Source organism: Callospermophilus lateralis, chromosome 4 (genome assembly GCF_048772815.1).
Source record: "Callospermophilus lateralis isolate mCalLat2 chromosome 4, mCalLat2.hap1, whole genome shotgun sequence".
NCBI classification, from domain to species: domain Eukaryota; kingdom Metazoa; phylum Chordata; class Mammalia; order Rodentia; family Sciuridae; genus Callospermophilus; species Callospermophilus lateralis.
The window spans coordinates 16896576-16920593 of record NC_135308.1 but is presented as its reverse complement, the minus strand read 5'-3'; the positions used below and the strand labels follow the sequence as shown (position 1 = coordinate 16920593).

General features: G+C 39.6%; 1 protein-coding gene across 4 annotated transcripts in view; it reads right to left on the bottom strand.

Moving 5' to 3' along the window:
* Nucleotides 1-24018, bottom strand: part of Psd3 (pleckstrin and Sec7 domain containing 3) — a 480958-nt gene that overhangs the window by 15885 nt on the left and 441055 nt on the right. For all 4 annotated transcript variants that reach the window (XM_076853634.1, XM_076853635.1, XM_076853636.1 and 1 more), the window contains one exon: nt 21023-21166. In XM_076853634.1, coding sequence (XP_076709749.1) covers nt 21023-21166 — 144 coding nt within the window. The remainder of the gene's footprint in view (nt 1-21022; nt 21167-24018) is intronic.

Here is a 24018-nt window from a genome sequence, read left to right as displayed (position 1 = left end):
CATCTCTATGGAGCAGTAAGTGAAGAACAGATTTTATTACCTACTTCAAGCTTAAAAATAAAATAAGAAATTGGACCCTATACATGGGCTCAGGCAGTTCTTTATTTGGATAGTTACTAGATCTCATTCTGTTATTAAGAGAAGCCTTTAAAAATATTGTCTAACAAAAGTATACATTAAAATGATAAGGATTTATCAAGGGTTATTTATATCTAGATTCTGCCTGACTGATCATTGTTGCATGTAATTTACCTATACTATATTAGGATCACATCTGCCACAGGAAACATACTTGGATACAAACCTGCGATTAAGTCCGAGTTAGATAATATTAGTCTCATCAATATTAATTGCCAGGGGAAATGTAGTATTGGCACTAAAGAAATAACAACAAGCAGGGTGTGGTGGCACATGGTTGTAATCCCAGTGGCTCAAGAGGCTGAGGCAGGAGGATCATGAGTTTAAAGCCAGCCTCCACAAAAGCGAGGCTCTAAGCAACTCAGTGAGACCCTGTCTCTAAATAAAATACAAAATAGGGCCGGAGATGTGGCTCAGTGGTTGAGTGTCCCTGAGTTCAATCCCTGGTACCACTGCCCCCCCGCAAAAGAAATAGCAACAATATTGAAGTATCAAGCCTTTGACAATTTTTACAACTAGATGGGAGAAAAGGGGCATGCAGAAAAGAAAAACAAAAAAACTGCAGGATGTTTGAATTAAATTTCATGCCACACAGTTATCACTATACAAGAATTAACATAGCCCTTGAGAGGGCACATTAAAAATGAGACAGAATGTTTGAAAATGAGTCCCTGACAAACACTGAGGCAGTGGAAAGGTGGAGGCAGCAAATTGTTGAGATTACCCCTGGCTAATCAGTACAGTCTTCACTCATTCTCCTTCCCCATAACTCAGCCTTCATTAGGAGGCCCTCTAGGGCCCGTGTGTCTCTCATTAAAAAGGGCAAAGAGCTAGAGAAAGAGGTGTGTCTCAGGGACAGTTGGCTGCCTTTGGTCATGTTATTGAGATTTTTTGTCTTAGGTCTGCAAATTCGTTCTCAGATCAATTCTAAATAATTTTGGAGCTGCACGCCCTGCTCCCTTCCTCAGGTATATTCCAACAGAGTAAGTGGACTTTCAGCAGTCTGCCTGCCTGACATAATTTCACTATCCAAAAAACAACTCAGGGTGGGGTTTTTACCATGTCCAAGAGCAGTGGCTACTCTCTGCCGATAAGCACAAAGTACTGTTCTCTTGCACTGGCCCAGTCAGCAAGCTCTCTGTTGATTTCTTTCTTGAAATGAGCTATTTTCATGACGCCTTCTGTGACCACCCACAGCCAAAGACAACTCAAATGCTTAATGGTTTCTTTTTCGATTAAAATACTTTCCTCAGTTTATAACCTCTTTACTACATTCTTTTCTGCTAGATCTATTAAGTCATTTTTAGTCACCTGCAAAAATTCTTCTCAAGTAGGTAGGAGGAAAAAAAAATCTCTTTTCTGGCAGGAATGCCTACCATGTCTAAGGCCATGTAAGCTGCTACTTGGGTTGAATGATAATTGCTTGCTGGGGAAAAAAATCACAGCCATTAATATTCTTTGAAAGATGTTTAATCACATCCACATATAAGCTTACATGTATCTAACTGAACAACTTCTTTCTCCTGAGCCCTGCATATGATTTTATATTCATTTAATAGAACAGTAAATCTCCTTTTGACCTCTGATACAGGAACACGACAGTAACAACCTGAATGAAAATAAAACTGCACTGCAATTTTAACTTACTACCTGTTTGCATTCAGACCTCACAGCTCCAGCAATCAAATCACGAATACATTTCCTCTTGGCATTTCGTTTTTGCATGCACACTGGATAAAAGGCCATTTTACGATAAAATGAGCAAAAAATCCAATAAGGTCATTTATGTAGCAAGGCACTTTTTGCTGTTGGATCTCTACCCAGGAAAACAAAGAAATAAACCCCAAATCAAACAATACAAGGAGCTTCTCAAGTGACTGCTTAAGAAAAAACTATTCATTTGCATTCTGCACTTGGGGGGCTGATGGCAGAATTGAGTTGCAGACACTTTCTCCGTGATCAGTTGGTGTGCCCACCTCTACCTGCTAACTTAAAGCAGCAACATCTAGGGGTTTTTATATGAAAGTTGTGCTGGGGCTTAAAAGCTTCAAAAAGAAGAATTTGAGTCTTTTTCCCCCATGCTACCCCCACCATCAGGTTTCAGGGTACAGTTCCACAGTCTAAATAGGGCAAATATGACACATTTTCAGGGTGTATAACTTGTATCCATGGCCTTCTAGAAAAACCTAAGGAAATGTGAATTCTGTTCTTTTGATTCAGTCTCCCTTCCTGCTCTCTCTCCACCTAAATAAATTCTGTGACTTTAATTTCTATATTTTTAAAGAAAAGCTTACTTTTAAACAATAATATAAGCAGAAGAGGTCAAAAAACCTGACATCAATACAGACAGGAAGTGTTCTGAGAGCTTCACCCGTTCTCCATTCTATGGCAGACATTGATATCAAAGGCCAAATAGACTGAAGCACCCTTAATTCAGGCGAGAGGACATGAGAGATGAGGTGTCAACCTGGTCTTCCTCAGAGCATTTGTGACTCTCTGCTGGTGAAGAGCACTTTCCCAGCATACACTGCAGTTTACATACTGTGGTCTTCATTGAAGTTGAACCTTCCAATCCTACAGATGGCCACCTACCTTGCAGCTCCTTTTCTTTCCCAGGAATTTCTATGTCCTTGCCCCGTGAAGAATGGCTTTACCTATTTTCCTTTAGTTACTTCATCCCTTTCTCATATAAATAAAGGCATCTTGCTACCCCCGCCTACACCAGTCTAAATACTTGATAAACAATGGATGTCCTCCCCCTCTCCACTTGTGTTATATGCCTTTAAAACTTGTTTGAAATCACTCTGGCCCCAGAGCACTTAGCCAACACTGCTTGAAACTGTGTTTTCTTGAGAAAGAAACTCTGTTCAGCCCAAATACACTTCTTTGGCTTCTTAAACTTCTTTGGTTGACAGTGTTTGCTGACTCTGCCTCCCATCATCCCTAAAGAATACCACCCTAGAGCTGAATGCTTATGGATGAACTTCCCAGTCCTTTCCTGCTCCCCTCAAGCCCTGCTGCTGCTGGGAACAGGAGTGGGTAGCACCTGCTGTCTTGGTGTGAGAACAGGGTCATCTCTGTGGAGGAGGAGGAGTCATCTTGAGCCATTAAAGACAGTATTAGATTCTCAGCAAGAACCAATTTTTAAAATACTGCTACCTTTCACATTCTTTCCGATTTTCTCTAGCTCTCAAAATTCTTTCATTAAACTCAGTCTTTAATATCCTTTTAAAAATTAAACTCAAAATTCTTAATTTTATTTTTTTATCTTCATTTTTTGAGATGGAGTCTTGCTATATTGCCCAGGCTGACCTTGAACTTGAACTTTCAATCCTCCTGTCTCAGCCTCCTGATTAGTGTCACTGAGTCTTGTTCAAAATTCTTCAAATCCACAAAGCTCACTTAGAAAATGTCATTTTGTTGCGCAGTGAGGAAACTTGAGAAGTACATCATCTAGTTCCAACTCACAAAGGGGAAAACTCTGGCTCTAGAAGTTCTGTTTATGTCCATTTCTAATGGTTCCACCCAGCTTGATCTCCTGTGAAGGTTCTGATTATAGCTGAGTATAAAATTAATGAAAATAAAATTCTCTCTGAGAGGACCTATGGGATTAAAGAATTTGCTGTTCAGCAAAATGGAAAAAAGGTTGCCCTCTGAACCACGGGGATATAAAACTAACCTACTTGCCCTGGATAAGTAAGTAGAGCCATTTCTTGCTAAACTTTTCCTCATGTGAATTTTATCTCCTAAAACAAAAACTTAGCTTGTGATGACAGAAATTTTACACAGGTTTGGTTTATATTTTGTTATGCCTCTGACTGCACTAGAGTTAGCTGGAGCCACATGAGGAATCATGCAGAGGAATGCTCCTAAGACCTTCACTACAGTTGGCTTCAACCATACCTGCTGCCCCAAAAGGGCCAAAAGAGGTCATAAAGGGACAGGGCTAGTCTTTCCAGAAGACCTGTAAGGTATGGGGCTCAGAGGGAACTTGCTCTGAACTCTCTATCCCACTGGATTCTGAGCATTTCATCCCCAGGATGTGAACCTTTTGAACCCAAAGAATGCCATGGGTTGCATATGGGTTGTCCCATCTGAAACTCAAGTTGAAATTAAATCCCTGTTATGAGGTTTTAAGATGGGGGGCTGTTAAGTAGTGATTTGGGGGTTTGCCCTCATGATTAATGAATGAATAAATAGCTTAATGTGGGTTAACAGGCTATCTCACAAATGGATATGGCCAGGTCTCCTGTCTCTGGCCACACAATGCCCTGCACCAATTCTGGAAACTGCCCCCAGGAAGGCTCCAGATGCAGCCCTTTGACTTCAGACCAGAGTCACAAGCCATGATAAACCTATTTTCTTTATAACTTACCCAGACTGTGGTATTGTATTATTAGCAGAGAAAGCTAACACAAAGCAGCTTTAGAGTTTCTGAATTCTCAGCTGAATGACCCTTTAAGTGGGAAGTACCATGAGCAACTACTTCAGCCTTGAAACTATATTGGCAAAGCCCACTTAGCAAACAGAGCAGAGCTGAGTCATCATTTGGAAGTATCCAGGTCAAAGGCTCCCCACACATGCACAGGATGATGGGATAGGGCCACTGTAAACAGGTACCAGCTACCTGAAAATAAGACACCTGAAAGAGGATCCAGTACCTATCTCTGGGAGGGAAAGATGGGCTGAAGGCAGGGAACAGGGAAAACCAGCCAAGATGCACATTTCTTATTTCACAGTTTTGCCTAAGGCCCAGGGAAGAAGCATACTGCAAGAGTACTCTTTATGTTCTTTAGAGTATGTAAGCCTTACCTCAGGAGGCATTTAACAGACAAGCAGTTAAATGCTTCTGTGGAAATTCCATTACATGGATAGGAGCGATTCCTGCCTTCCAATGAATGCTGCAAAGAATTCTAATAGCAAATGCCTCTTGGCTTGCTTATGATTTTCTCTATTTCCAAATAATTTTGAAAATATTTTAACTAGCCTATAGAGCAATTTTGGACTAGACATGTATAATTATAAACAACATCAAGAGTCTCTTCCAAAAACAAACAAACAAAAAAAATCTCAAGTCAGGTACTTAAACAAGTTTAAAAACCCTTAAGTGAAAAGCACTTATGTTCCTCTAGAAAACAGCAAGAAACCTACTGCAGAAGACAAATTTCTCTGGGTTTAAAAAACAAAAACAAAAACCCAACCAACCAAACAACAACAACAAAAGAAAATTTAAAAAGCAACAACAACACAAACTAAAACTGAAAAACAAAACCACAGTCCTTTTTAGCTAGGTAAGGATTAAGCATCAACAATCAGCAAACTTACAGATGGGAATGGGTCATTCATCAAAGTTCACTGTGACGCAGGGATGAAGTCACCTACGATCTTTGAATGAGAATTTTCTTTTTGTAGAGAAATGTACGTGGTTTGCTCCTGTCTCACTGGGTACTGGTATTAAAAAGCACACGACAGGCCTAGAGGAGACCTCACTTAGCTGGCGAGCCTCCTCCTTACCATGTTACCACCCAGAGAAAACATTAAACCACTGGTACCACATGGGGACTGCTAAGCCAGAATGGACACTGTCCATAAACAATGGTGAAATCTTACCAGCACATAACAGCTGCCTAACAGCTCAGCTTCCCTTTCTTACAGCACATGACTTGTATCCAGGTAGGCTATCAGGCTCCCTAACTGGCTTTTAAGCAGACTTCATGTCTATACATATGCCGTCCAACATGGCAGACACTAGCCACATGTGGCTTTGGGACAGGTGAAGTAGTTAGTCTGAATTGAGATAAGCTGTAGGTGTGAACCATATACTAGATTTTTAAAGTCCTAGTATGAAACAAGAATGTAAAATATTTTCATGATATTTTATGTTAATTACATGTAAAAGTGATAGTTGGATATATTTTGTTAACTTATTACAATTAATTTTATCTGTCTCAATTTGGGAGTACTTGAGATCTACAATTTTAACTATGTAATAATTATTTAGCATAGTCACCACACTGTACATTACGTGACCAGAACTGACATATATATAATAACTGCCATTTGTAAAATCATGTATGAACCTGGAAGACATTTTTAAAATATTTTTTTCTAGTTGTAGATGGAAATAATAATATCTTTATCTATTTTTATATGGTGCTGAGGATTGAACTCAGCATCCTGCCCCACATGTGTGGAGGCAGGCGATCTACCACTGAGCTACAGTCCAGCCCTGGAAGACATTATTTTAAGTGAAATATGCTAGTCCTAGAAATACAAATACTGCATGATCTCACTTATATGTAGAATATAAAAAAGTCTCCTGGGCAGAGAGTGGTCACCAGCTGTCGGTGTGGGAAAGAAGAGCACAAACTTTCAATGCTTTTTTCATACTAGGACTTTGGAATGTAGTGTGTGGTTTATACCTACCACATATCTCAGTTCAGACTAACCCACTTCACATGTCCCACAGCCACAAGTGGCTATTGTCTATCATGCTGGACGGCATATGTATAGATCAGGAAGTCTGCTAAGAGCTGGTTAGGGGTAGGGAGGCCTGATAGCCCTCTTGGGTACAAGTTCTATGTGTAAGAGGTGGAAGCTGAGCCATTAGGCAGCTGTTATGTGCTGGTAAGGCTTGATTATTAAAAAAGGCAAAAGATTTATACGATCTGAAGAGAAACCAGAGTATTAGGCTTTACTATTGTTTATGGACAGTGTCCATTCTGGCTTAGCAGTCCCCGTGTGGTACCAGTGGTTTAATGTTTTCTCTGGGGTGGTAACATGGTAAGGAAGAGGCCCACCAGTTAAATGAGGTCACCTCTAGGCCTGTTATGTTCTTTTTAATATCAGTGCCTAGTGAGACAGGAGCAAACCCACACATTTCCCTACAAAAAGAAGGTTCTCGTTCGTTTTTAAGGCTGAATAAAATTAATTTTTGTATATTCACACATGTACATACACACGTATGTACAATGTATGCCAATTCTTGGCTATTCCATATGAAGCTGAAATGCTAAGGAGAGTACAGATAACTCTTAGAGACAGTGATCCTCTCTCCCTCACCTTTGGATATATGCTCAGAAGTGGAAGAACTACATTAAATGGCAAGTATAATTTTCTGATGAACTAAAATAGTGTTAATACATAGAGGTTACCTTTTTTCCACATTCTCATCAAAAACATGTTATCTTCTGACATTTTGATGACTGTCCTCCTAATACACATGAAGTGATAGCTCATTCTAGTTCTAATTTGCATTTCCTTGATGATCAGGGATGTTAATAATCATTTCATATATACCTGTGGGTCATGGGTCATGTGAATGCCTTCTTAGGGGGGAAAAAGTTGATTTAGAATCTTTGCTTATTTTTTAATAGAACTATTTGTTTATATTTTTTGCTTTTTATTAATTGTATAAAATCCTTTTATATTTTACACATTAACCCCTTATATAATATATGGTTTACAGATAACTTTCCCATTCTGGGGGTTATATTTTTATTTGCAGATTGTTTCCTTTGTTGTGCAGAAACTTTATAGCTTGATGTAGTAGTTCCACTTATGCTTTTGCTGTCTACACTTTTGGTATCATATTAAAAAACCATTGCCAAGGCCAAAATCATGGAGCTTTCCCCTGTTTTCTTCTGTGAGTTTTACATGTTCAGATCTTACCCTTTTTTGTTTTTGCAGTACTGGGGATTGGACCTAGGGTCTCCAGCTTGCTAGGCAAGCACTCTACCACTAAGCTATATCCCAGCCTTTGGGTCTAACTTTAACATTTCTAATCTATTTGAGTTGATTTTTGCATACAGTATAAGAGCCCAATTTCCTTATTTTTTTGGTATATGGATGTTTAATTTCCCACACACCATGTTTTGAAGACACTATCCTTTCTCCATTGTGTTTTCTTGGCAATTTGTTGAAGATTAGTTCATCACATATTCATGGGTTTATTCCTGGGCTCTGTCTCTCTTTTTTAAATCTCATTGGTTTCTATGTCCGTTTTTATGTCAGTACCATATTGGGGTTTTGTTTTGTGCTTCTGGCAGTGCTAGGACTGAACTTAAGGCCTCCTGCTTGCTAGGCAAGCACTCTACCACTGAGTTCCAGTCCCAGCCAAGTACCACATTGCTTTGACTACAATGCCTTTCCTATCTATGCTTCTTTCCTTTTTGTTGTGTTGGGCTTTGTCTGTAGTTCCGGGAACTGACCCCAGGGCCTTGAGGACGTTATTCGAGTAGCACTCTACTGTTGGGCTACCACCCCAGGCCTTTTCTTCCCTTTTTGAGAGGGTCTTACCAGGCTGTCTTTAACTCCTGTGCTCAAGTCATCCTCCCACGTCAGCCTCCTTAGCAGAGGAGACTAGTGGTGTGGTCTATGCACCCAGCTTACAATTTACTTTAAAATCAGGAAGTATGAGGTGTGTTACCCAAGAATTATTTGACTATCTGGAGTCTCTTCTGTTCCATACATTTTAGCATTATTGTTTCAATTTCTGTGAAAAATGACATTGGGATTTGACAGGGATGGCAATGAATCTGCAGATCACTTTGTATCACACAGACATTTAAATAACAGTAATTTTTTTCAAGCTATGACCATGACCTTTGCACTTATTTGTCCATCATTTGTGCTTTCTAGAATTTCTTTTGTTGATGTTTTATAACAGTTTTCTGTGTCTAGATCTCTCACCTCCTTGGTTAATAAATTTATAAATAATTATTTTATTTCTTTTGATGCGATTGTAAGTGGAACTGTCTCCTTAATTTCCTCTTTTTTTTTTTTGATAGTTCAGTTAGTTTATAGAAACAACCAATTTTTGCACACAATTGATTTTGTATCTTTCAATGTTATTCAATTCATTTAACAGTTCTAAGTGTTTTTGGGGGCTTTCTATACGTAAGATAGTGCTATCTGCAAAAGAGAAAATTTAACATTTTCCTTTCTGCTTTGGATGTATTTTTCTTCCTTTTCTTACCTAACTTCTCTGGTCATAACTTCCAGTGTCATACTGAAGTGAAATAGCAAGAGTGGACGTAAGTTTTAGCTTTTTACCTTTGAGTATAATTGTAGCCGTCGGCTTGTGATGCATGGCTTTTATTGAGTCAAAGTACCTTCCTTGTCTATCTAATGTGTTGACAGTTCCTATCATGTATGGATGTTGAATTCTGTCAAATGCGTTTTCTCTTCCTATCCATTGACCATATGCTTTTGTTCTGCTTTATTCTGCAAAACTGCTGTACTGCTTGTTTGGATCTGCACATGTTGAACCACCCCTGCACCATAGGGATGAGTACCACTTGACCATGGTGAGCAAGCCTTTTAACGTGCTGCTGAACTCAATAAGCTCATATTGTGTTGAGCATTTCTGCATTAATGTTTGTCAAGGATATTGGCTTGTAACACTTTTCTTAAACTGTCCTTGTCTGGCTTTAGTATCAGTGTAATTATAGCCTCATAAAATGAGTTTAGAAATTGTCCCCGCATTTCAACTTTTTGGCAGAGCTTGAGATATGAATTCTGACATGAGGTCATCAGATTCTGGGCTTTTTTATTGATGGAAAACTGTTCATTACTGATTTAATCTCCTTTATCACTGTTAGTCTGCTCAGATTTTCTGTTTCTTCATAATTCAGCTTGCTAGATTGTATGTATCTAGGAATTCATCTATTCCTTCCAAGTTATCCAATTTCTTGGTATATAATTATTCATATTAGTCTCATGATCCTTTGCATTTCTGTGCTGTCAGCCTCCTCTTTTTACTTATTATTCTAATTTCTTCTTGGTTTATCTTTAAAAAAAATTCATTTTATTCACTTTTTTTTTTTTTTTTTTTTTTTTTTTTTTGGTACTAGAGATTAAACCCAGGGGCACTTAACCACTGAGTGAAATCCCCCGTCCTTTTTATATTTTATTTATTTTGAGACAGGATCTCACTAAGTTGCTTAGGGCCTCATGAAGTTGCTGAGGTTGGTCTTGAACTAGTGATCCTCTTATCTCAGCCTCCCATGTCACTGGGATTACAGGTGTGTGACACCCTACCTATTTTCATTTTTAAATGTAGTTATTAGAAAATTTAAGACGACACACCTGTGGTTTGCAATATAATACTACTGCACAGCGCTGGTCTATGTCCCCTGACATTCAAATACGAAATAATCTTGTTATGTGTCTAACACTCCTAGGGATTTTTGTGAGAATGAGCTATTCTAATAAAAACCTGATGTTAATGTGTCATTGTCTTCAAAAATATGAAGTTGGAAGAAAACTTATTAGCTAGTTCACCTAATCCCACCTCATTTTAATTTTTTATGTTCTTTTAAAGTTATACATTACAGTAGAAAGTATTTTGACATATCATATGTACATGGAGTAAAACTTTCCATTTTTGTGGTTCTCATCTCATTTTGATAACAAGGAAACAAGGCCCCCAAAGGATAACTCTGTGTCAAATACCTCAATGTTAAGACTAACATGGCCTTCTCAAGCCCCAGTCTAGTGATTTTTTAAAATTGTACCATTTTATCTCTCAGCATATTTATCTTTTTCCTGCAGATTATACCTCAACAGAAAGATGACCCTCATCAGAACAGGCATTCAGGCATTTAGTAATAATTATGGGAGGGATTTTGAGACAGGGAATCATGACTGGCTGCTTATTCTGTGTTATGGTTTGGATATGAGATGTCCACCAAAAAGCTCATGTATAGACAATGCAGGAATGTTCAGAGGTGAAATGATTAGATTATGAGAGCTATAACCTAATTAGTGGATTAACCCATTCAATGGAATAACAATTTGAATGATTACTGGTGGGTAACTATAGGCAGACAAGACAGGGGGTGGGGAGCAGATAGCTAGGGACATTATACTTTTTTCCTGGTTCCTTGCCCTCTCTCTGCGTCTGAGTTCCATGAGCTAAGCAGCTTTCCTTCTCCAAACCATTCTGCCTCACCTTGGGTCCAGAGCAACAGAGTCAGCCAAACATGGTATAAACCTCTGAAACCATGAGCCTAAAATAAAACTTTCCTCTTGTAAGTTATTCTTTTCAAGTATTTTGGTCATGGTGATGAAAACCTGACTATCACACTCTGCTTCTCAGGTACGACCCTAGTTCTTTGCAAACATCTCCTAAACTATGGTTCCAAAAAATTCTGTTGCTAGCCTTCTCTTTCCTTCAAAGGCATCTGTCATCATTTACAGATTAAAATTCAGACCTTTTTATCACTGTGCCATCATATGATGCAAAATGAAGTTTAAATGACTGTAAGAATCATGTCTCTTATTAACTGGACTGAGCATCCAGACAACTGCTGATCTTAGTTCACTAGCTTTTGACTCATAAAGACTTAATATCCCATCTAAAAAGGAAAAACAAAAACCCTTTTGAATTCCTCCAAGAATTCTATTAACGTGCACTATTTCAGTTCCTCAGATTCAAATACATAACCACTTTTGTGATGCTGTCTGTTCAGGGGACAGCATTCAATTCCAGGCAAGACTCAGTTATTAAGACCAAGGCTATGGCTAATAATCTTCTTTACGTTAATGGAATTTCTCCTTTGCTTTCACTAGGAAGAAAAAGAGGAATAACTGCTACCTTTGTACTTTTATGATTAAGGCCACTTGTCACTAAATAGCTAGATAATTTTCTTTCAAAAGGTGGGTTTGCCTTTTGACAGTGGGCACGGTACTACACTAGGAGAGGCTATACACAAGATGAGACCCTAATGTGAAAATTACTAATTCAATGTTGACAAATAAAAGCTTAACAGTCTGAGGGAGCAATCAGATGATTCACTCAGAAGGGCATACGTCAAATCAACCACCCACTCAACCACTATGCAACCAAAACCCCACAGTAAACTTGAAAGTTTACAACTTGAAATTTACCTCATGTGTGCCTCTAGATGTACACTGCTTTAGGTTTTCCCAATGATAGTATGTAATATATACTTTTTCTCAAATATATCAATGTCGGAAGAAATTGTGTCATTTTTAAATGCTGATAAAAATTAGAAATTCAGAAAAAGATGCATTTTGTTTTAAGAATGTACCAGATTTTTCGGTTTAAAATATTCTGTCTTGGGAAATTTTACAGTCTTGTTACTGTAGACATTTGTTGTTTCTAAAGTTGAATTTCTCCTGGTATGGTGGTGCAAGTCTGTAATCCCTGTGATTCTGGAGATTGAGGCAGGAGGATCTGAAGTTTGGGGCCAGCCTCAGCATCTTATTGAGACCCTCAGCAACTTAGCAAGACCCTGTCTCAAAAATTAAAAAGTAAAAAGGACTAGAGATGTGGCTCGGTGGTAAAGTACCCCTGGGTGAAAGACAGAAGAAAGGAAAGAAAAGAAATAAAATACTTTCTTAGCCATGTGGCTAGTATGGGCCTAGCTGTCTAAAATCATGAGTGTATGCTGCTCTTGGTCTCAATTCAGAAGTGGGCACTTGGCTGAATTCCAGCCCACTAAGTTAAGGGCACTGCTCCAAGTCTTGGTTGCAGGGAAGTGGGTTTCTCTTTACTGCTGAATTATAATCTAAGAACACATACCTGGAAGAATACTCCTTCTCATCATGAAAGAGCAACAGTTTCATGTTTTGTGCTGCTATGATGTAATACCTGAGACTATATAACCTTTAAAGAATAGAGGTACATTTGGCTTGTGGTTCTGGAGATTGGGAAGTCTAAAAAGCACAGGGCCTTGGCATCTGCAAGAGACGTGAGGCTGATTTTCCTAAAGCTGAAGGTGGGAGGGCAAAAGTGAACAAGAGAGGGCCAAGCTCAATTTCACAGCAGATCTTTTCTCGTGATAATCAACCCACTCCTGCAATGACAACATTAATCTACCTGGGAGGGCGGAGCCCTCATGACCTAATCACCTCTTGATAGGTCCTCTCTCTCAAAACTGTTGCACCCTGGGGAACACATACAAACCACAACATTCCACCTACAAAATTCAGGAACTTCACACAATGCACAATTCATTTGCTGCTTCCCAATAAACATGCTACTTACATGGCGTTATGCCCCGATAAACCCATTATATGTTGAAAGTATCATTAGGTCATAAATATATCTAATCTGCCAATCACTACAGCCCAGTAACACAGCACACTGTCAAGTATTGATTGTTTACCTTCATGATTGTGTGATTGACAGGGAGTTACAGATCACTGCTGCTGCCCAGTATCACTAGTGTATGGTACTGCACATAACTAGCCCAGGAGGGAAAAAAAAAAAATCAAAATTCAGAGTACATTTTCTCCTGAATCCTTAGGTTGAAAAATCCTAAACTGAACTAGCATAAATAAGGACTATCTGTAATCCCCCAAAGTCAGGATCAACTCTCAAGTCCCAAGTCCAGAGTCTCATCTAAGTCAGACTCCAGACACAATTAACCCTGAGGCAAATGCAGGATTTCAGCAGTGAGTTGAAAATAGACATTCCCTTTCCAAAAGGGAGAAACATATGAGATAAAAGGACTGACTTCTCTCAAGTAAATGTGATACCTAATAGGAAAATCATTAGATCTTCAAGCTGCGGAAGCTTTTTTTTTTTTCCCCCTCCATGTTCTGTATGCTGGGCACACTGGGAAAGCTTTGCTGGGCCTATCCTAGGCAGCAGCTCCATGGATTTTAGTCTCCTATAGTTAGCTCCTTGAGGTTCTCCCAGGCTGGCACTACAGGCCAACAGCTTTACATTCTGGGATCTTGAGGGCAGCTTTGTGCTTGGGGCTCCAATATGGCTTAGAGGGAACTGTGATGGCCTCACTTTCAGGGTTCCACGAGGCACTGCCTTAGTGGGAACCATTCAGGGGCTTCTGCCCTGAGACAAGTCTCTGCCTGAGCTTCCAGCTATCTGCCACATCCTTTGAATCTAGGTGAGGAAGCCAGGCCCCTGTAGTGCCTGCATTTTGTATAACTGCAGAATCAGCACCATGTGCATACTACCAAGGTTTTATGGCTTGTGCCTTCCAAGTGGAGGGTCAAGTTGCTCCTGGGCCTGCTAGAACCATGACCAAGATGGCTGAGGGTAGCTATTGCCCTGCACAGCCTTGGAATTTGGGGAGCAGAGTTCCAAAGCTGGGCAGGGCAACAAATGCTGACATCCCTTGGGTGCCTCTCTGGAAACTGCCCTCAAAGTCCTGCCTGGGGCTGTTGGGAGAGGTAGCCTTGAAGATCACTGAAGTGACCTGGGTCTCTCTCTCTCCCCCGGTGTCTTGGTGATGATCTGCTCCATCCATGGTAATCTTTAGCAAGTAGTTGGTTGGCTATACCTGGTTTCTTCTCCTAAAAAGCTTTTTCACTCTTTACATGAACAGGCTGCAAATTTTCCAAATATTTCTGCCCTGCTGCTTCTCTCTAAATTATAAATTCCTGCTGCTTCTCTCTAAATTATAAATTCTGTCTTTAAATAATTTCTTTCCTCTTTCATCTTACTGTATATGTGGTTAAAAGTAGACACATAGTTCCTTCAATATTTTGGTTAGAAATTTCTTCTACCAGATCTCTGAGGCTCATCACACTTAAAATTTGACCTTCCACAAAGCCCTAGGATACAGATAATTCCACTGAGATCTCTGCTTCTGTGTGGAAGCAGCCTTTACTTCAGGCTCCAATACTATGCTTCTCATTTCCAAAAACTCATCAGAATGGTCTTTACTGTCTATATTTCTGCCAATATTCTGACCACAATCACTTGAGTAATTTCTAAGAAGACTTAGATTTTTCCCTGTCAATGAATTCCTTCTGCTGAACCTGCACCAGAAGCACCCTTAATGTGCTGTTCATGGCAATTAAAGCTTTCCCCAGTATTCAAAACTGTTTCAGCCCCCCCTTAATATTGTCAAATGTCCACAGTACTCAAAACAAGATACAGATTCAATGTGAGCCCCATCAAAATATCAAAGACATTCTTCACAGAACTAGAAAAAACAGTCCTAAAATTCATATGGAAGAATGAAGATCCAGAGTGGCCAAAGCAATATTGGGCAAGAAGGGCAATGTTGGTGTCCTCACAATACCTGATCTTACAATTATACTACAGAGTTATAATAACAAAATCAGTATGATCTTAGTATCAAAACAGACATGGAGACCAGTGGAACTAACTAATGAGAAGATAGAGACAAATCCACATAGATACAGTTATCTGATCCTTGACAAAGGTGGCAAAAACATACAATGGAGAAAAGATAGCCTTTTCAACAAGGTGCTGAAAAAACTGAGTATTGTATGTAGAAGAATGAAGCTAGAGTCTTCTCTCTCTCTCTGAACAAAAACCAACTCAAAGTGGATCAAACATTTAGGAATTAGACCAGAAATACTGCAACTGCTAGAAGAAAACAAAGGGTCAACACTCCAACATATTGGCATAGGCACCAACTTCCTTAAAATATGACTTCAAAAGCTTAAGAAATAAAACCAAGAATCAATAGGGGGATAGTTTCAAATTGAAAAGCTCCTGCACAGCAAAGAAACAAAAATGTAAAGAGAGAGCCTACGGAGTGGGAAAAAATATTTGCCAGTTATTCTTCCAACAAGTACATCCAGAATATAGAAAGAACCCAATAAACAGCACCAAACAAATAACTCAATCAATAAATGGGCAAATGAACTAAACAGACAATCCTCAAAAGAAGAAATGTAAATGGCCAAAAATGTATGAAAAAATGTTTAACATCCTTAGCAATCAGGGAAATACAGATCAAATCTACACTGAGATTTCATTTCACTCCAATTAGAATGCCAGTCAACAAATAACACTTGGAAGGCTGCTGCAGAAGGATCACAAGTTCAAAGCCAGCCTCAGCAACTTAGCTAGGCCCTAAGCAACTTAGTGAGGCCCTGTCTCAAAGCACAAAATAAAAAGGGATGGGGATGTGGGTTAGTGGTTAAGTGTTCCTGGGTTCAATTCCTGGTACTTTTAAAAAAGAAAAGAAAAAATACAAATAACAATAAATGCTGATGAGGACACGGGGAAAAAAATGTATACTTATACACTGTTGGACTGCAAATTAGTTACCACTTTGGAAGGCAGTATGGAGATTCATCAAAAGACTAGGAATGAACTCACCAATCCTACTCCTCAGTATTTATCAAAAAGAACTAAAATCAGCATATATATCGATACATGCATACCAGTGCTTATAATAGCATAATTTACCATAGTCAAATCATGGAATTAACCAAGATTGTACATCATTAGACAAATTAATAAAGAAAATGTGGTATACATATGTATGCAACAGCGTTTTGCTCAGCCCAAAATAAAAGAATAAAATCATGTCATTTGCAAGTAAATGGATGAGAACATCAGTTTAATGAAATAAGCCAGACTCTGAAAGTCAAGGGTCAAATGTTTCTTTTCATTTGCATAAGCTAGGGGGAAAAGGGAATTAAAGAAAGCGGGGGTGGGGGGAATGTCATAAAAACAGAAGGGAGAACAGTGGAAAAGAAGAAAAAGATTGAAGGGAGGAAGGAGGGATGGGAAAGGGGAGGAACTGTAGAATGAAATCGACGAAACTATGTTATGTGCATGGATGAATATATCACAATGAATTCAACTTTTATGTCTAACTATAATGCTACCATTAAAAAGAAATTAATAGAAGGAAGACCAATAGGTTAGAGGAAGGGGATCGGGGGAAGGAGGAGGGGAGGGAAAAAAAAACCTGTTCCAGCCTCTGCCTGGTACCCAGTTCCAAAGACACTTCCACATTTTCAGATGTTATAGAAATAGTTTCACTTTTCAGTAACAATTTTCTAGTCCGTTTTATGTGTTTACAACAGAAAAACTGAGACTGAATATAAAGAACAAAGAATGGTTTGGCTGGTGGTTCCAGAGGCTAGGATGTCCAAGAGCATGGTCTGGACATCTGAGGAGGGTCTTCATGCTGCATCATCCTATAATGGAGGGTGTGAGAAAACAAGAGTGGGCAAGAGAGGGTTCAACTCATCAGGCACCACCTCCCAACACTGCTGTATTAGGGGTTAAGTTTCCAATTCATGAACTTATGAGACCCATTCGAACTATAGCAGAAGAGTTGATTCCAAAGCCTATGCGGAAAAATCCAAATAATACTCAACTAACACAGCTGGCTGCAGCCTCCATAATAGGGTTTACAAACTCAATGCCTTCAGTAGTCAGGCCATTAACACAAAGTGGAAAGCTGTGGATATGATGTAACAGGGAGTAATGGGAAGAAGACAGCTTATCTTTCTAAATGAATTAAAACAGATACAACATTGTGCTGGCCACAGAAAACACAGTGACCTTAGGCACCTACGACTCGTCTGTACTGTGTTGATCACTCTTTTCTAGCGAGCTCTACAAAGACTCTTGGGAGCCCTGGATCAACCTGACCCTCAGGAGTCCCTCTTTAGTAGATCAGTCATGTTAATAGGTTTGGCCTGCTACCCCTTCTCCCGGCCCCTACTCAGTCTAGCTCAACAGAAGGATTACTCAACTCTATTAAAACATGTGAAAAATATCTTGGAATAAACATCATTTTCCCTTTCTAATCACGATTGCTTTTAAAGCTGAAGAAACAAAGCCCAAATATCGGGGCCAAGGATAGTGCTATCAAGGGGATTTTCTTTTAATGGTGCAGTCGGCACTGAGGATCTTCTCAGCACAGTTCAACCTACTGTGTTTCGGTTGCCTGGAGTCTTTTAAGTTTTAAATCTGATACAAACAACCCCTGTGATACAAACCACACATTCCCTAATATACCGGAAGCATGATGATGATGAAAACATTTAAAAGTAAAATAGGAGCTAAATAAAGTATAAATACTTTATAAAGATATGAGGCCAATTCTTATACTTATTTTCATAAACTTGCGAGATTAACAGTGAGTTTCTCAATTTAGACCTGTGATGCTTAACAAGTCTTTCCAAAGTAAGATTAGCTTCCAAATGAACTCATCTGAGAAAATAACAGCCACAACTATGGATAATTTATTTAAAACAAACAAACAAACCATCTACCCCTCCTCCACTAATTAATAGTCAAAGAAGAGAAAAGTGCAGATCTGGTCAGTCACAGCCCAGAGTGAAATTTGCTGCTTTAGGTAAAAATGAGACCTAAAAATGAGGTTAACACGGAAGTCCTCTTATAGTCTATGTCATCTTCTTATAGCCCTAACCCTGTGAATTTACTGGAATTTCTAATGATTGAGTGCGAGTGGGGGTTTGGAGAATGTGGCTCGGCATGAAGAACTGTCTGTACTCAAAGCAACCTGGGACAGAAACCACTGAAATGCATAACTTAGGAACAGCCCTGGTGTTATCACTAACAGCTTACTATTGCACCAAAATAAAAATGTTTTTCGTTATCAAGACTCAACAAACAATTGTCCTGAAACCAGGGGAGTCTCTTGATGATGACCTACTAAGCAACAGGCTAGAGAGCTAAACCAGGCTTCAATTCCTCACTGCTGAACATGCAGACAGGCCTAGTCTTCTCTGTCACTGCACACTGAGGCCCCTGAACTTCAGACACTGCTGTCCGTTCTCACCTGCTTATCAGACTTGTTTTCTTGGCAGCTTCTGGCCCTGTAAAAATAACTAATACTAAGTAATTCCCAGAGAATTATTTCCTGTGATTTTCTTTTATACATAACGATGAAATTTCATTAAGTCTCTCAGTCTGAATCAAGTGCTCAGTCAATACTCTAGGATCTGAGGATACAGCTCTGCATAACACACATACTGGCCAATAGCTGTCTCCCTGTATTTGGGGAATGAAGCAACCACTTGGTATGATGCTTATGAAACAAAGGATGCTACATAAGTACTGCCATAAGCACTCATAGGAGACCAATTCTGGTGGCTGAAATAAAAAGTTGCCTCTTCATGATACATTACTCCAGTTTTCATTTAGTGAAAAACAATGACTCGCTTTCTAAAGAGCAGCGCTGATATGAAAACCTTTGTAGATGACATCTGTACAAAGTGAAGCACCTTCTACCTTCCTGGTCGATACAGATTAATGCAGCTGGACACCAGCCTGACATGCTGTGCCTAGGAGTGTGAGGAGTGTGAGCCTGACTCTGCCTGGAATGCAGTCTTCATGCTCCTGGAGACACAATCTGATGAAAGCAGGACGTCATCCCACAAAGCAGGGTCTCACTTCAGGTCAGGAAACAAAACTGTTGGAGCTTGCTGGGCTGCATTTCCAGAAAAAGGGCACCACAGAAGATCCAAAAGTGGGTGGTGTGCCAAGTAGCAGCAATGTCTCCATCATCTCACGGCTGTCCCGCCTTCTGGGGACAGGCTCTTCCCTTCAGAGTCAAGGGCTCAAAGCAAGGTGCTGAGTACTGAAAGCAGGGGATGGAGGTGTTGGGAAATTTAATTACAATGTGTGAAGCCAAACGGTCTATGGCTTAAAGATACTCCAGAAGTGTGAAGAATAATGATTGCTTTTTGAGAACTCTCATTTCCCAAGAATGAACAAGTCTGGGGAATGATGAACTACTTTTTTTTTTCTTTTTAATATTTTTGTCAAGTCTTTTTTGCTGCAAGGCTTCCAAACTTTTTGCCAGCAAATTTATACCTTTACCTAAAGAAAGATTCCTCTTGGGATAGTCATCTAACCAGAATGATGACTTCCTTGACCATGGAGAAAACTATCATTTGAATCTGTGATGAAAGTGCCATCTGTTAGATCTAATGCCACACTTGATGACAGATTTTTTTTTTTTTTTTTTTTTTTTTTAACTCAGGAAGGCTTTTATGAAATCCTGTCTGATTAAACAAGCAAGGACAAGGCATAGGCTGAAAATGAACCTGAGGTCCCTGCCCTTTAAGAGCTCAAAGTCTTATTTAGGGGGATGTGGGATCCACTACAGAGACAGGCTAACATAACTTTATCACAAAGCAAATTGGGGCAAGTGCTATGCAGATTAACCCAGCTGGAGGTCCAGAGCAGGTTTGCTAGGAGGATCTGGGCTGCTCCTTGAAAGAGGAGCAGGACTTGCAGAAGATGATAGAAAGAGCATTCGAGGTAGAAGGAGTAGATGAATGGAGGTATACAGGTGTATTTAGGGAGAAGAAAAGAGGATGGTCACATGGGACTGAAGGAGAAAGAAGGAGGAAATAAAGGGTCTATACTTGCAATAAACATGAAGAGCCACAAACAGATTCAGCACATCCAATGGAAAAAATATTTGTAACATTTTTTTTTTTTTTGGCCAGGGAGGGGGTACAAAGATACCTTAAGTGTCTAATGATGGTGGCTGAGGTGATGAAATGGAGGATTCTAACACTAATTTGGAAGAAAACTTGGCCAACCATTTGGAACTATATTGCTTTCAGTTTCCTTTTAATTTTTCTGCCTTTCTGCGTCACATCACGTGGATCCTCACTATTCTTCCTAATAACCACACTTGCTGTCGTACACCAGTGTGAGGCAAGCCAGAATCCTCTTCTGAAGGGTGGCGAGTAGTACAGGAACAATACCCTGGTGTCGCCTAACGACAAGAATATGCAGGGAAAAGCTGGTGCTTCCCATCACCCTGTCACTCATTTCCTCTGCTATACTTTTCTTGGACTCAAACTATGCAGCAAGAGACCCATGGACACAGAGAGCAGCTGTGCACCCTGACAAGTCCTCTGCAGTTTTTTTTGACATCACAGCATTTACACAATTCCAAGTGTGCATGCTACTTGCTGTTAAACGTATAAACTGGCAGTCACTCTCTGATGTTAGTTTGGCACGTAAGTGGAATCCCAAACACAAACGGCCATCAGGACCAGGATCGCATTAGGTACTGGTGTTAGTACCGAGCTCCCAGGTTAAAGCCAGGTTTGGGGCTTAAAAACCTTTCCTCCCACAGACCAATTGTAACAGAATCATTTGTTAGCATCCTGTGCAGCATACCTCAAACTCCAGATAGTGATCTTTCAGCTTGTACTCGTCCACCTCCTTGGCTTTGACTTTCTTGTCAGGGGGATAGGAGCGGTGCTCAGCCAGCTCAGTGGTGATCTGCTTCAGCTTGCCTTCATGAGATTTCAGTTGTTCCTCCTGGCAGGAAATTATTGAGCCATTTAGTGCACAGAGAAGAAATCAATAAAAAAAAAAATGTGTAGAGTGCCTTTAAAAATCCCTTATGGTGACTAACTTTCATTTACCAGAACAGTCTAAGGTGCCTTAGCAGGAGGAACATCCTTCCAACTCGCCAGTGTTGGTGTAATTCTTCCCAGGATGGCAACCCTGGCCATCCTAACTGGGCCTCCCCAACCAGGCCTCTGACTACAAAACCAAATGGCTTCAGAGCCTGCTAAGGAATGCAATGTCACCAAGCTGGAACAAGATCTTTAAAGAGAAACCAGATTAGGCAAGTCACCATATGAACAGTTAAGTGCCTAGCCTGGGCACCACATAACTTGGCTTCTCAAGTATGCCCGCTCAGCAATAACTGCCTGAGCGCCCTTCTCTCGGAGTGAATGAGCGTCTGTCTGCAAATTTCTTTCTTTTTTTGAGATAAGCAGTACTGCAAAGAAATATTTCTTCTCTAAAATTTATCATATGCTATTCTAAAAAATGTGCCATGCTTTCTCCCTCCAAAGTAGCAGAGGGTCTCTCACTTCCTTCAACTTCATTGACCTGAACTAATCATTCAATTAAAATGCACTCATTGACTGACTGCTGCCTGAACAGCATAATTATAGGTTCCATCTGCCAAGGTAATATGGTTGGTCCTATGTCAAAGAATTTCCATTCTAGGGGTGCCATTTATACCTCCTTGGCAATAGTGACCCAAAAAGATATGATACTGAATCCTCTTGCAGAATTTTAAAAATAGTCTTGAGACAAAGACATTGGAATTCTCTTGCATTCCTAAAGTTGGGTGGCAGCTTACTATTCCACTTCCACATGTAAATTATCCAAATTCTTGATTATAAATTCTATATGTATAAGAAACAAAAAGATAAATGCAAGTGAAGAACTGATTAAACGAGGCAATAAGCATGTTTTACATAACACCAACATAATTTTAGAATATAAAAGTTTTATTACAGAATGAGGGGAATAACTTAAAAGACTGCCAGATAATTAATAATTATGAATGCCAAATTAAGATTATATAACATCCTTGTACATTTTTTGGAAGATATCCAGAAACTATAAAGTCACATATAATATCTTAGGGATTTCTGTAATAGTGCACATCTTAAAAGCCAAATAAGATAAAAGAATTCAAGTCTAAAGCCATAAAAAATATTGATATATATTTTAAAAAGTAAAGTTTTGGGCTGGGGTTGTGGCTCAGTCATAGTGTGCTCGCCTAGCACACGTGAGGCCCTGGGTTTGATCCTCAGCACCCCATAAAAATAAATAAAGATATTGTGTCCAACCAAAAAATAAATATTAAAAAAAGTAAAGTTTTAAAAAGCAGAGAACATTAGTGCAAAGATGAACAGAAGAGGTAGCAAGAACACATGGAGTGAAAGAAAGATGACAAGATTCATTTTTAAATGCGAACAAACATTCCAAGAAGACGAGATATGTGTGCACCGTGGTCACTAAAACATTATTCACAATAGCTAAGATATGGACACAACCTAAGTGACCCACAACAGATGTGTGGATAATGAAAATATGATACGTATACAAAATGGAATACTACTTAGCCTTTAAAAAGAAGGAAATTCTGTCCTACATCACAGCATGGATGAACCTGGAGGAAATTATGTAAGGTGAAGGAAGCTAGGTACGGAAAGACAAATGCCGTACCATCTCACTTATATGTGAAATACCTAAGAAAAAATCAAGCTTTTAGCTGTAGAAAGCAGAATGGTGGTGACAAAAGATGGAGGGACAAGGAGATTGGGGAGATACTGGTCAAAGAATACAGAATTTCAATTAGAATGAGTTCCAGAATTCTTTTGTATATCATGGTGACTACAGTTAATAATAATGTGTTATATATTTCAAAATTGCTGAGATGGGTGTGATGGCACAGGCTATGATCCCAGTGACTCAGGAAACTGAGGCAGGAGGATCACAAGTTGAAGGCCAGCCTCAGCAACTTAGTGAGGCCCTAAGCCACATAGTGAGATCCTGTGTTAAAATCCAAAAATAAAGAGTTGGGGATATAGCTTAGTGGTTAAGCACCCCTGGGTTCAATCCCCAATACCAATAAATAAATAAATATAAAATTGTTAAAAGGTTTCAAATGTTCTCATCAGAAAAAAATCAGTACATGACTTGACAGACACGTTAATTAGCTTGACTTAACTGCTCCACCATGGACATGCGTCACACTGTATCCCACAAACACCTACCTTTGAACCTTCTTTTACACAGAGTCTGAGGAATTGGAAGCCTCCTAAGGAGATCCTGGCCACTGCCCTTTAGAATGAAAAAGAGACCCAGAGAACACAAGCATCTGCTCCAGGCTACCGACACAGCAGGAATCCATCCTCCAAACTTGCCACAGTCCGGCTGCAGCAAAATAACCGAGGGGCGGGGGGTGACGAGCAACTTGTGTACATTGATACAGCAGGAGTAGGAGCGTTTATGGTAGGACAGGAGCGGTATTTATACATTCCACACAGCTTATCTTAATTAACAAAAACTAGATACATCAGTCAACCAATAAGGAATCTCCACACTTAATGGCTCCATGGCGTTACTTCACAAACCACTCCCTCTGGCATTTTACCAGGCGCCATCCAGACTTGTTTACAGACCCTAACATTTCTCTGGCAAAATGCCAGGTGCCATCCTGACTTGTTTACAGACTCTAACACCAACTTCTAATCTTAAATTCACTTGGGGACCTTTACTTAAACACACACCCAAGCTTCAAAACCTTCTGCTTCTCAGTGTGCTGGTGCTGAGCTCAGCACCCTCAGAGCTCCTCAGATCCC